The sequence below is a fragment of the Aptenodytes patagonicus genome, chromosome 2, assembly GCF_965638725.1.
Source record: "Aptenodytes patagonicus chromosome 2, bAptPat1.pri.cur, whole genome shotgun sequence".
Classification (NCBI taxonomy): Eukaryota; Metazoa; Chordata; class Aves; order Sphenisciformes; family Spheniscidae; genus Aptenodytes; species Aptenodytes patagonicus.
The window spans coordinates 150,634,678-150,647,318 of record NC_134950.1 but is presented as its reverse complement, the minus strand read 5'-3'; the positions used below and the strand labels follow the sequence as shown (position 1 = coordinate 150,647,318).

The window sequence follows — 12,641 nt, the reverse complement described above, 5'->3', positions numbered from 1 at the left end:
GAAAGAAATAAGTTAGATGATTATTAGCAGGCATGAACTAGTGTTCAACATGTTGCAGCTGGAGTTCAGAGTACACAAGAAAAACAGGATTGAGTCTTCTCCATAATTTGTCTAGAATTCTTATGGTAGGAAGAGCTCAGACTGCAATTTTTAAGGGAAATTGAGAAGACAGATGACTAATGGGAGCTAGTTTCCAGGCATAGGGAACTATTAAAAAAAATAGCCTTGGGTAAATTTATTACTGTATGTAAGGTATATAGAAGTACTCTTTTTTCAAAACTTGTGTCTGCGTTTTGGTCATTTCTTACCGAGTTTCATAATCTTTCAAGCTCAAATTAAGCTCTGTATAGCACTAATGTTAATCCTGTACATCACTAATGTTCATATCTAGACCATCTTTGAAAAAGTCCACCCCAGAGTGTAAGCAGCAGGGCACAGACATTTCCTAGAACTACATATACCGGGATGGACTTGTTCACAAATAAATAAAATAGCTTTCTCCCTCAGGTAGATGGTTTTTGCATAGCTTTACTTTTTTGTAACAGTAATTTCTGTACATCTTGATGAATGAGAAGTGTGGCAGTTTCTCTGACACTGTTGAACACACATGCACTTTTCTATTGAGTTATAAAACTGAAGGATTGAGAGGACTCATAGCAATTAAATCATCACAATAAGGTGTCTAAAAAGGTCAAATAAAATGTCTAGATGTGCTGGCCAATCATCTAAATCATCCACCAAAGAGTTCTCAACAGGAAAATACTGCATTATTGTATAGCCACAGCCAATTGCTCACAATTTTTATGAAAAATTAGGCTTTTAAACTGTTTAGTCAGCTGCGTTGTGTTATAAGAAAAACGAAAAAAACAACAGAATCTGCAATTAATAACAAAAATATACATTTGTAGTGCTGGACATATCTTAAAACTTACAAAATACTTGTTATTTTAAAAAGAATTAAGATTTAACAAAAATGTGATTGCATGTCAGCTGTATTTTAAAATGGTTTAGGCATGTATGTATTAGATATCTATCATGTGTCTATGAAGAAAGAAGGAAGACAGAAGAAACAGAAACATGTAAATTTGAAATGTATGTTAAAATATGCCACATAAGATTGTGGGTGAATTACAGCACTAACTTCCAAATTATTTTCTTATATCATTAAAAGGTCAAAGCAGTTTGACCTGAACTCAAAATTTAATTTAAATTTAGTTGCTGCTTTATAACATTTCGTTTCAAAAGTTCCAGGCAGAAGTGAGATGCAGAATTTCTATAGACCCCTTTTGTTGTACCTAACCAGATATTGACTGCTATCATCCAAGGACACATCAAGCTATAGGACGTCATTGATCCAATATAGCTTTGGTTTTCCATTATAAAAGGTTCCCTTTCATTAGAGTTTTAAAGGATCTAGTGTGAGAAAGTAAAGACCCTGTATTCGTGACCTGAAATAATCTACTCTTTATGAAAGGCTGACAAATCACAGAGAATCAAAGAACGCGCCTGCGGCTGCAGAGGTTTTATCTGTGCCTAATCTAGGGGTCACTGGAAAATTCAATGCATAATTGAAGATTCATCAAAAAGAACTTCTCAGATTAAAAGCTACGTTTACTGTGTGAATGAGAAATCCTGGTGTGTTGCTTTGCTTCCGTGTTGTTTGAAGTCAGTTTCTTTTTTATAAATTTCAAGAATAAAAGAAACAGCTCAAGGAAAATGAATAATCACATCAGGTGCTGGTTTGGCCTGAATTATTTTTTATATAGCAGCATACTATTCTGAGCTGTTCATGAGATGCTCAAGATAGAGAGCTGCCCGGTCCCAGGCCAGCCACCTGCCATGGGGCAATGACTCGCAGGGCAGAGCATGGGTACAGCTCAGCTGGGAACGCGCCTCATGTACAGAGCAGACATGAAATGGGAGAGTGAAGTGCTGACTGATTCACCTTGTCTATTGATCTTTAAGAGCACTGAAGCACTTCTCACAACAAAATAAAAAGCAATCTGATTTCAAGAAGAATAAGAGAAAGAAAGGTTCAGGGACATTGCCATAGAAAAAATGCCTAAAAGTACCACCCTGAGTTTATAGATGACCTTATTCCAAGGGACCACTTATGTGTCAAAGCTATGTCAAACAACGATACTGCCAACAAATGGACAATTCAATGCCCAGTACTGCATGTGACCAGCTATGCTGTGGTTAGGGACAGCAAAATGACAGAGGAGCGACTGGCGAAGAGGGGGATGGCAACTGCCTCCTGTGGAGTCAGCAGATCTCTAATTTGAGGGATGGAGAAAATAATGGCTGAATATTACTGAAAAACAAATGACAAAACCAGACCAAAATGCTAAGTGGCATCTGCACACCGTGTCTTTTCAAAACTTGAACAATTCTCTGCAAGGGCGCTGAGAGACCACTATGTTCAGCTGTCCTGACCCACTGCACCTGGGACCTCTGCCCATGCGGTTGGGGACTCCATGTAAGCTCAAGCTCAAGCCGAAGCTATGCTGTAGGTGAACTGGTAGTCAGCCCCATCTTTGATCTTGTCTCCTGGACCAACCTTGGATCTACGCTGAAGGTAGCTTGTCTCCATTACTGTCCCTGGCCGTGTCTCCTTGGATGGACCTTGGAGCTGTGTTGTAGCCTTATCTCTGGCCCCATTGCTTTTTGCTGCTGACCAGACTCCTTGCATGGACCTGGCTCATGACCTCACCTTCTCTGGGACTGCTGACGGGAGCTGCTTCCTTTGGTCCTTGCCTGAGCTGTGCTGCTGGCTGCTGTGCCTCGCCTGCTCCCTTGCTGCTCCCAGCCTTGCCTTGCCAACCTGGCTTCCTGCCTTGATCCCGGGCCTGCCTCATCACTGCAGATGCAGCTGATTGTCACTAGTCTGCGGCTGACCCCGGCTGCTGCACCTGAGCTGCTGAACTCACCCTGCGCCCTGCCCGTGCCTGCTGCCACGCTTGCTGCCGGTTCCCCTGCCCCTGGGGGAAGTTTGGTGCTCCCTGTCCAGAGGAAAGGCAATCAAAGCCAATAATATTCCCCTTTATATCAGTGGAAATATAATTTATTTCAATTTGCTCAGCAAATCATCCTCTGCTTTGATAGACCATTCTGAAGCCCACAGAAATCAACATAAATCTTTCCTTTCTCCTCAGCAAGCTCTACATCAACAGCGAATACAGAGTCAGCCTACATCTAATGACCCAGTCCTATTCTAACTAACAGCAAAATTCTCATCAACTTCAAGGGAGAAGGAACAAAACTCAGGTCTCAGTCCCTGAACCCACAAAGAAGATGACAAAAGCAGTCCCCTGCAGGTCCTCGCTTAACAGAGGCCTTTATCAGTAAGACAAGGTGATCTTATTAACTTGCAAGGGGAATGTGCATGGAGAAATACAGGATCTTTGCTAGTACAGAGACATAGATATAAAATGGATATGTTTATTAACAAAATGTCATGTAATAATTCACTACTATGAATGAGTTTATAACACAATATTATTATTTAGAACTAGCATCATATCTTCTCTTAACAGAGTTAAATAATACCGTATTATTATAATACAGTTAATAACTGTATTAATACAGTTAAACATTTTCTTAATATGTCCATATTTGGAAGTTAATTAAACCTGCTGTTTTATTAAAGAGTTATAAAGAGAGTTGTAAATGATTAATTTACTAAGCAGTTGCTAAGCTTATTTGCCCTGCTGCTCTTTGACATAGATGTGGAAGGCTGAAGTCCTTTGAGAGTCTGGTAAAAGCTATTTCTACAATCTGATTTTGATTAATGAAGTTCAGTGGATAATTTGACAAACTACAGACATTATTTACAGACAAAAAAATCATCTCTTACCTCCATTGTCTTTTAGGTGCAGTGCTATCTTGGTGTCATCTATAAAGGAAATTCAAAGTTAGTTGTAGGAAAATGCATTTTTCTAAGTCATAAGTCATTTAGGAATGACTTTCTAATGTCAAAGAAATTTCACAATTAGGACATTATTTGGTACTCAACTCAATGAGAGTTAGATTGTGGTGTTCTTACTTACACTAAGCAATGCTTTACTTCCTTACTACTAAAAAAACATTTATGAGAGTGTTACAGTGTAACAGAGGATTCAAAATACTGGTAAATAAGGGTCTGTCTCATAACACTTACAAATAATTCATTTATGTTACATGGTCATACATAGCTTGAGCATTCTATCATATTAAGGACTATATGAACCAATATATGACAATAGAATAAAACAATGACTTAGTTCCTCTTCCAAGAATCATGAAGAGGTCTACCAGTTTTAAATCCTATTTATTTCCATATTCCTCTTCTCGTTGTGAGCTTTAATGAACAAAATGCCAGGGAATAATGCTGCTAATGCAGTCCAAATCCTGCACCAACAGTTTGTAAACTTCTCTTGCTGCAAACAAAACCAGCCTTTCTTATCAGTAGATTCTCGCCTTGAAATGCCTCCAGTTCAAATTTTCCTGTCACAGGCCACTTAAAAAATCTGCCTGTACCTGGTACTTTTTCTTGTCTTAACATACAATTCCAATAGAAAACTCCCCCCTTTCCTTTTATAGATGCTAAGATGCTATTTGATTATTCTGGGTTAGCTTTTCTACCCAGCCGAATTTTCCCCAGAAGCAGAAAAGCAGGATATCTCAACCACAGAAAGGCAAGATTTAAGCAGCCAGTGGAACAAGGGTAAGAACTGACACACCATCGCTTAACCTGGTTAATTTGATTCAGAAGCCTATAGAAACTATTTCACAACAGTGAGCACTATATGAAAAGAACAGTGTCAACTGACTGAAAAAAAGTAAACAGGCAAATTTCAAAGAGGTTTTTAATTTGGGTTACCTCTAATTTTCATCTGGCTAAATAGAATACGCAAAGGGATTCAAAATTCATTACGTCTGTGACGGGAGTTTCTTCACTAACTTTAGCAGGGCCCTCTCCATCTACTATTTCAACAGGTTTTGGACTATGGCCTGATGGTTAAAAGAACACAAACAACTCACTGTAACCACAAATTCTCCAGAAGTCTGCCTGGCTTGCCCGTGCGCCCCCAGCACTGCCCCCTCCTCCAGCACTCATCCCCTTTGCACCTTACTGTTGCAAGAGCAAGTTGCAATTTAAAAGCAGTAGCAGATATTGCCTTGACTGCAATTCCCTACTCCTTCCACTGCCTCAAAGAGAAAAGATCAACATGAACACATACTTAAAGGAATTAAATTTCTTTTAGACTTGTAAATGACATGTTTGCACTATAGAATAATGCAGTGTATACAATTCACCTTCTGTGGGCAGGCTAGTTGGCAGGTGGGAAGTGGTGGACCCTCTGGTGGTCGTTAAAACTCTGAACTTTGTGGTGGTTGGCAGAAGGGTGGTGGTGGAGTATGGAGGTGTTTCAGTTGTGTCTATATTCTTCTCACAAATCTTATCTTTTGACTGTTGGGAAACAACAGAAACAAAGACGAGAAAATTAATTCTCAGTGGAGACTGTCACTGAATGAAGAATTTAAGCATGAACAAGCTGTCAGGATAAAAAGAATGAAAATGGAAACACTAAATCAAGGAATATCAAGAGCTTTTCTTTTTTTTTTTTTTTCCTTTGAAGTGCTCTACACAGCATTCAGCAACATATATTTTTCATTTAGCTGCAAAACTTACAACCCTCAATTGTTAATGACAAGGTTTCAAAGTCAGCCCTGAATGCCAAACATGTTATTTCCCCCAATCATATTTTAACATCTAAGATTATCATTCAGATTTTCACTCTTCTATTGTGAATGCTCACTGCTATTGGTCTGGATGCCATAACATATGTTAAAAAAGATACGTGGGAATTAAATTGCAGCTCTTCAGAGCGAGTAATGTGTAGTTAACTGGAACATTTAATTAGGCTTTACATGCAGTTATCACAGAAGAATATGCATATATGTGTAAAATGCGTGCATGTATTCAGCCTGTAGAATATTTATAGACCACACTATAGAGCAACACATTCACTATATGCCTATTAATTCTATATAATATTAAAATTTCACATATTATATGTGTATATAACATAAAATTATATAAAAGTATTATAAACTATAAACTATAATAATCATACAAATGATTATATTATATTAGCATACCATAAATAATATTCGCCATCATATAATAATTTAAGTGTTATTTTCATGGGCAAATAGTTCGATACAAAACTCGAGTAATTTTTTCTTTTTTTTTAAATTTCTGGACACTTTTAAAATTCTGCAGGTGTGATGAATATTTTCTTTTATGGCTCACACAGTTTTGCAGGAAAATACATCCAATTAACCAGCAGCAAATATGGCAACTGCCTGTAACTCCTGCTGTCCCCACTCATTTTAATGAGAAGTGAGATCCCACAAAGCGTGTTCTGGCTGTCAAAACCCAGTGGGTGCTGTCTTTCTTTTAATATGTATGGGTATTTTATTGTCCTTTGTTTTACAAGAAACAATGTATTACATTAAAAAAAGCTACCAGTATCAGCAGTATAGCTATTCTTTAAATTTCTTCATGTTTTAGCTTGAAAACCACTGTTAATTTCACTGATGCAATTTAATAAAAATTTAGCTCAAAATCTATATTACAGAGAAGGAAACATTACTATGAGAATCCTCATTATTCATCCTCTTGAATGAATGCATCTAAAATTAACCTCTGTGTACTAATTATTGATCCTTCATTGAACTCCAGCAGTCAGCTCAGGCATCATTCTGGAAGACGCTAAGTAAGCTGTTACTTCTACTCCAGAGAGCCTGAAAGCTGGGCTGTGAGCAGCAATCAAGTAGCCTGAAACTGTGCAAATCAAACTATTAGTTTCTCAGATACACTTAGCGTACCAATAATTTCCTCTCAGATCATGTAGTAAGCCTTGGAGCACTAGTTGAGTTGAAACAAGAAGGGAGAAGCAGAATGGGATGCTACTGTCATGCAGAGAGCAGTTTTTGGATAACTTCATCTACAGGCACAAGTGAGTCCTAGCTAGTTATAATCTGGATTAAAGCAAGACAAAGCTTGTGCACTATAACAACAAATACTCCCAGTAACTTTTATTTTATGTTCTTGAAAAGGTTGTCCTCCACAGACAAAAAATCTCACAGAAATTCCATTCTGAAATCAGCAGTGTACAAACTGCAAAGCTGAAGCTTCAAGCCCATGTAACAAGGCAGTGTGTAGGATGCAGTTATTTTGCAATTACAGTTATAAGAAAAAGAAGTCTTCCATCAGACTGGATTTATATCATTACTTCTCTTTGCTTCTACTGAGAATAAAACAGAATGTGCTTTTCTAACTAGACACTTGGGGCTACATTTTGTCCTCAGTTTCACCTGACATTACACTTCAGAAGGGCTATGCTGGTGAAACTCATGACAGAATTCAGCCCTTTCAGCCAAAATGGAAAAGTAACTGTTTTTTTATGGCCATCAGGAGATTTAAGTGTCATAAATTAATTTGTTCCTGTTACCGCACTCCCCAAATGAAAAAAACAGCCACAAAAAAGAACCCTCAAACCAAAAAGCCTTCTAAAGGGAGGACATTGGGAAAGAACCAGCAGTAAGGTATTTATATACATGTCTTGAAAATGAACTGCTCTGGTCCAGGATTACCCCGAGTACCTCTTTTAGAGGAGGCCCGTAGTCCCTGTTTGACAGTCCACCACTACCACAGTCAGATATCTTTCTCGTTCTCTCACTGCCTTTCCAGGAAAGGACATCGAAATGCCTTGTAGTTGTTTGTTTGTTTTTTTTTTTTAAATATCTTTGAATTAATCTATGCAATTTCTTCTCTACTAAATGATTTGGGCAGATTTCATAACCAAAATGCAAGACATGCAATGCCTGTTTTTCACTTGAGACTGCTCTGGCAGGGGGTTTTCTGAGATGAGGAACATCACAGTTTCTTCCCCTTTTCTGGCAAGAATCAGAGATCTAAGAGAAAAACAGTGCAGGGACATTGTTTTGGGGCAGGCTTTCTGGTATTTTTATATTTTATTTAAAGTATTTTCTCAGAGACAAAATTTTTATTTCATGTCCATTTTATTCCCTGAAATGGGGAGTGAAATTGCTCAGTCTATTTTTCTTTATCATGCCTTACAGCATGTCCACTGAATGATAAAGATAAATATAGCATGTCTTTGGCCTTGAAACCATGCTTCATAATATGAAGAATTTAATCAAAAACATCATAAGTATATAAATGGCCTCTGATGGGCTGAGGATGTAAACTACTCACATACCTCTTCAGGGCAGCCACTGTCTACCCAATCTTGCCGGTGACGGTCAAATCCACTGGAGCATCTTTAAATGATGAAATAGATAGAAGTTGTCCAGATGGAAATAGGAGGAAAACAAGAACAAGAAAGGAAGGGAGAGGAGGAGAGAATGACAGAGAGAATAAGTAAATGATGTGATTTATTTTAAAATCCGTGTGATTTATGTGGTATTACTTTTATTCAAGAGGCTGTTGCTTGCAATATGAGTCAATCATTTAATCCACCTCAGCGAAAGGCATTTCAATGAATGAGTTATTATTTTAAGTGTTTTTTTTTTTAATTTATAGTTTTTAAATAGGAATGTCTCCCTTCCACTAGATAATTATTCTTAAGACTGCACTGAGCCATAGCATTTTTAAGTTTGATATCAGCCATATGGATGTAAATTGGTTTAATTATTTCTGTCCAGACTCCTTAGCCAGGAAAATTTAATCCCACAAAGGATGTAGTGAACCAGTCACTCACTGCTTTTGTCAGGCAAGGTGATCTGAGACATCAAGATACACATATAACAATGCAATCAATATTCACAGATTTAGATAACAGCCTGCATGACAATTAGAGAATACTATACAGCTGCTTCTACCTCCTCAGTAGCTACAGAAAACTTAAGTTGCATGCATATTTCTTATCAAATTAGGTGAGGTTAATAACCTGCTTGCAATATCCTTTCTCATTTGCAATGTGTAGTGAAGAAATTTTAAAACAACTTGTAACACTTTAATATAATGATTCCCCTGGCAATCCCCATCTTACAAGTGTTATCGGTGCTTATACAGTAACGTAGGGTTTCCTAGAGAACAGGTAGCATTACAAATAGAAAGCATTATTAAAATGACAAGCAAATAACTAAACCATGATGTCCGACTTTGAAAGAGATTCTCTCCAGTTAGGGTTTTTAAATTTTTTTGTTTTTGTTTTTGTTTTCTGCATTCATTTCGTGTAGTATTTTGTTATGGGACAGGATGATGTAATTTGGCATCAATGGTCGTAACTTACCTGACTGTATGGCAAATAACTTTCTCACTGTCTTTTAATAAGACTGGGCAAGCAAATAAGACCACTGTTATGGTTAGCTGTATTTATGGGGTAATTTTTTGTTCTCAATGAACTGAAAGATGCCAAGACATGCCAAGTACTACCCTACTTCAACCAAGGTAAACAGGTGCATTTGGGAGAATGGAACAGTGGAATAATTTTTATAGTAGGGGAGGACGTTACAAAAGGATGTAAACAATGTTAACAACACACTTGGGATAATAAACTTCTCCATATAGTTATTCTGAGCAGAATCTACTATGTCTTTGACAAAAGATTTTGAGAAAATGTTGATTCTCTTGTTAGTTGTACTTGCACTGATCCACATTCCATCATTTGCAATGTTACTAAAAAAGATACCCCAACCCTAACGGGTGTCAATTATCACTCACTCTATAGCAGCTGACTTTTCCAAAAACCTATTGCAGTGAAGAAAAAAGATGCCCAAACCAGAAATGTATTCCAGAGAAATACAGAGATCTCCTTCGCAATGCATGGGAATAAAGTTTTTTCTTCTTGCTGAAGGGTGAGTGAATCAGTGCTATGCTGGGAGCTCAGTGTTGCCTCCTCATCTTTGGGGTGTTCTGTCTCCATGAATGTTTGAGAGAACAAGGAGGACCTTGCTAAGCAGAAAGGAATGATGATGTGACATGCCAGGTATGAATAAAACATATTTTTTTGAAGTCTCAGTCTCTCCTACTTTTCTCTAACTTTTGAAGAGCTTCATTAGCAACTTCTGTGCCCATCTTGAAGGAGAACTGGACTAATTTTCAGAGGTACTGAATACTCACAAACACATTACATTTCAGTCATACTGCTCTGTCTAAAATCTAATGGGTTTGAGGATATTCTGTACATCTGAAAATCAAGCCCAGTGTTTAGTGTGACATCAAGTCACTCCATAAATTCCTACAAAAGAGGCAACTACTGCAGTTACATATCCATGCTAATTCAAACCCAACTGTACTTAGACCTAGTAGGGATTAATGACCTTTTATCTTAGATTTTATCTTGTATCCAAATGGTGTCAAACTTAAGGCTCCAAAGATTAAATGAATAAAAGCTTATCCCAGGTGCACTCATTTACAGTTCTTAAGTCTTTTCTGACAAACAACTGAAATACGGTGGCAAGTAACATTGCTGGGGTTGATTTTTCCCCAGGAATTAACAAACCACCAAAAGTTGAATGCAACATGCAAGGACTTGGAATCGCTCTTTCAAACATCTGAGACACTCTTCAGATGACCCTACCTTAAAGAAAAATACATTAAACCCTGGACACTGTTTATTTAACATTTCCTATTGATGCAATGGTGAGTCCAAAAAATATTATCAGAAAGCAGCTTTACCAGGAACTAGATAGGCTTCAAGCAAACATGTTTGTGAACTTCCTTTGAGGCGTGTGTCAATGACACGTCAGCTGTAGCAGATACTATCCTTGCTGCATCGTAGCAGATACTATCATTGCTCCGTCATTGAGTTAGAATTCTGGGAACTGTCATTTCAGTGCACCACCCGCTCTACCGACTGCATTTTTAAGACCTTCATCTAGTAGCATGGTGATAATTCCCTGTTGCCATTAAAACATTGGAGCAGATTTGATTAGCTATGCCATTTATGCCATCTGTCAACATGGCGATTTTATAACAACTGAAATCAGCTCCTAGCAAAGCAATAACAAAGACATTCTAGGAAATGAGAATAGGGACGTTCATGAAATGTAAGGAATTTCAGGATTTCTGTGGAACTCAGGAGAGTATTGGTTCAGGGAGCAAAGGGAGAATTAAAGTCTCTGCATGTATAGCAATGATGATTTGGTATAACTAATGCAGCTGAATCTGGGTAACAAGAAAGATGTCAGAATCCTTTCAGTGAACTGTACATAGGCAGAAAGGAGATGTAGATGTCATCAGATCTACCAGATGCCATTTACCTCTATTTGGCAGAGAATATTTAATGACAAGAAGTGTCCATTCAGTGCATGAGCTGAAATGCTTTGCTTCTCTTTTAAGAGAGTTCAATGAGGTTTAATAATAATAATAATAAATTAGATACCCTGTATACAGAAAATTTACCAAGGTTTAACCTGCAAAAGCTAAAAACATAATGGAAAATTATCAGGAAGGAAAGGAACAAAGTCTGGATGGAAAAATCTTTTCACCAGGTTGAGCTGGTACAAAACAATCAAGAGCATTAAAATGCACAACGTGTGTCCTTTAAACCAACTATTCCCTAGGGTTTTTTTGCCAGGATATCTGTAACAGCATGAAGAACAACATGAAGAATGGATTTCTGAAAACTGAAAGGCACTCCAGAAATCTGAAATGATTTCTTAAATACCATGTAATTACTCAACTCAGTTAAAATGTTTATTAACTCCTCTAAATAAAAGGTTAACCTGGAAAATTAAATAGAAAATCGAACAGACAGAACTCTCCTGCCTTTAACCACTAAGGAAGGCCCATCACATTAGGAAAAGATTAAGACACTTGCTAGGTTGTTTGAATTACTAAAAAAAGAATTTGAATATTTTAAAGTGGAATTTCTTTCCAAGCTGAGGTAGATAGGAAATAAAATATAAAAATAAATATATATATAAAATATATATTTAAAAAAATAAAAATACTGGAAGCCTTCAACTTTGTGTCTGTCCAACTGAAAAAAACCCTAATCATAGAGTGATTTTTGGAGGAAAAAAAGGACTATCTTTGTGCTCAGTCTGGCTTTGCCTCCCTTTACCTCAGAACAGACTCCATTTTGGTTCCTCCATCCTTTGAATATCACTTTCTTGTCACACTGTGCTGTCTGGGAAAAGACTGTATTTTCCTCCCTTTGTTATTTTCCACTTTCCCTTGTCACAAATGCAGAACTATCACAGCTCGAAGTGCTTATGAAGTTCATGTGAAGTGTCACTGTGAGTGACTGTGGTATGAATTTGTAAAGTATTTGAATGGTATTTGTGCTTAGCATCTAGCTCAATACATCTAATCATGTATCTGAATTCAAGCATAAATGTGTTGTCTGTATTCATCCTTTACTTAAAGACATTGCTTAATTAAACTGTACTTCAGAATAGGATGACAATTTGAATTGTTAGAAGAGGATTTGCTCCCACCTTGCTGTTACAAGGTAAGAATAGATAAGATGATTTGCTTAATACAAGGATTTTAAACATACAGCACTACCAACAGCCTGTGCTATTTTAATGTTTATGAAAAATTCAAATGTAATTACTAAGGCATGGTTAATACTTGATGCAGCATATCTGTGTCTGCAGCACTGAATTCCATCATT

The 12,641-nt window shown here is 37.3% G+C and overlaps 1 protein-coding gene across 1 annotated transcript in view; it reads right to left on the bottom strand.

Annotated features, from left to right (window-relative positions):
- PLXDC2 (plexin domain containing 2) overlaps positions 1-12,641 on the bottom strand; it is a 288,625-nt gene that overhangs the window by 26,905 nt on the left and 249,079 nt on the right. The window contains exons 10-12 of the mRNA XM_076331665.1: positions 8,274-8,334; positions 5,299-5,452; positions 3,857-3,895 (exon numbers count right to left, since the gene is read on the bottom strand). Coding sequence (XP_076187780.1) covers positions 3,857-3,895; positions 5,299-5,452; positions 8,274-8,334 — 254 coding nt within the window. The remainder of the gene's footprint in view (positions 1-3,856; positions 3,896-5,298; positions 5,453-8,273; positions 8,335-12,641) is intronic.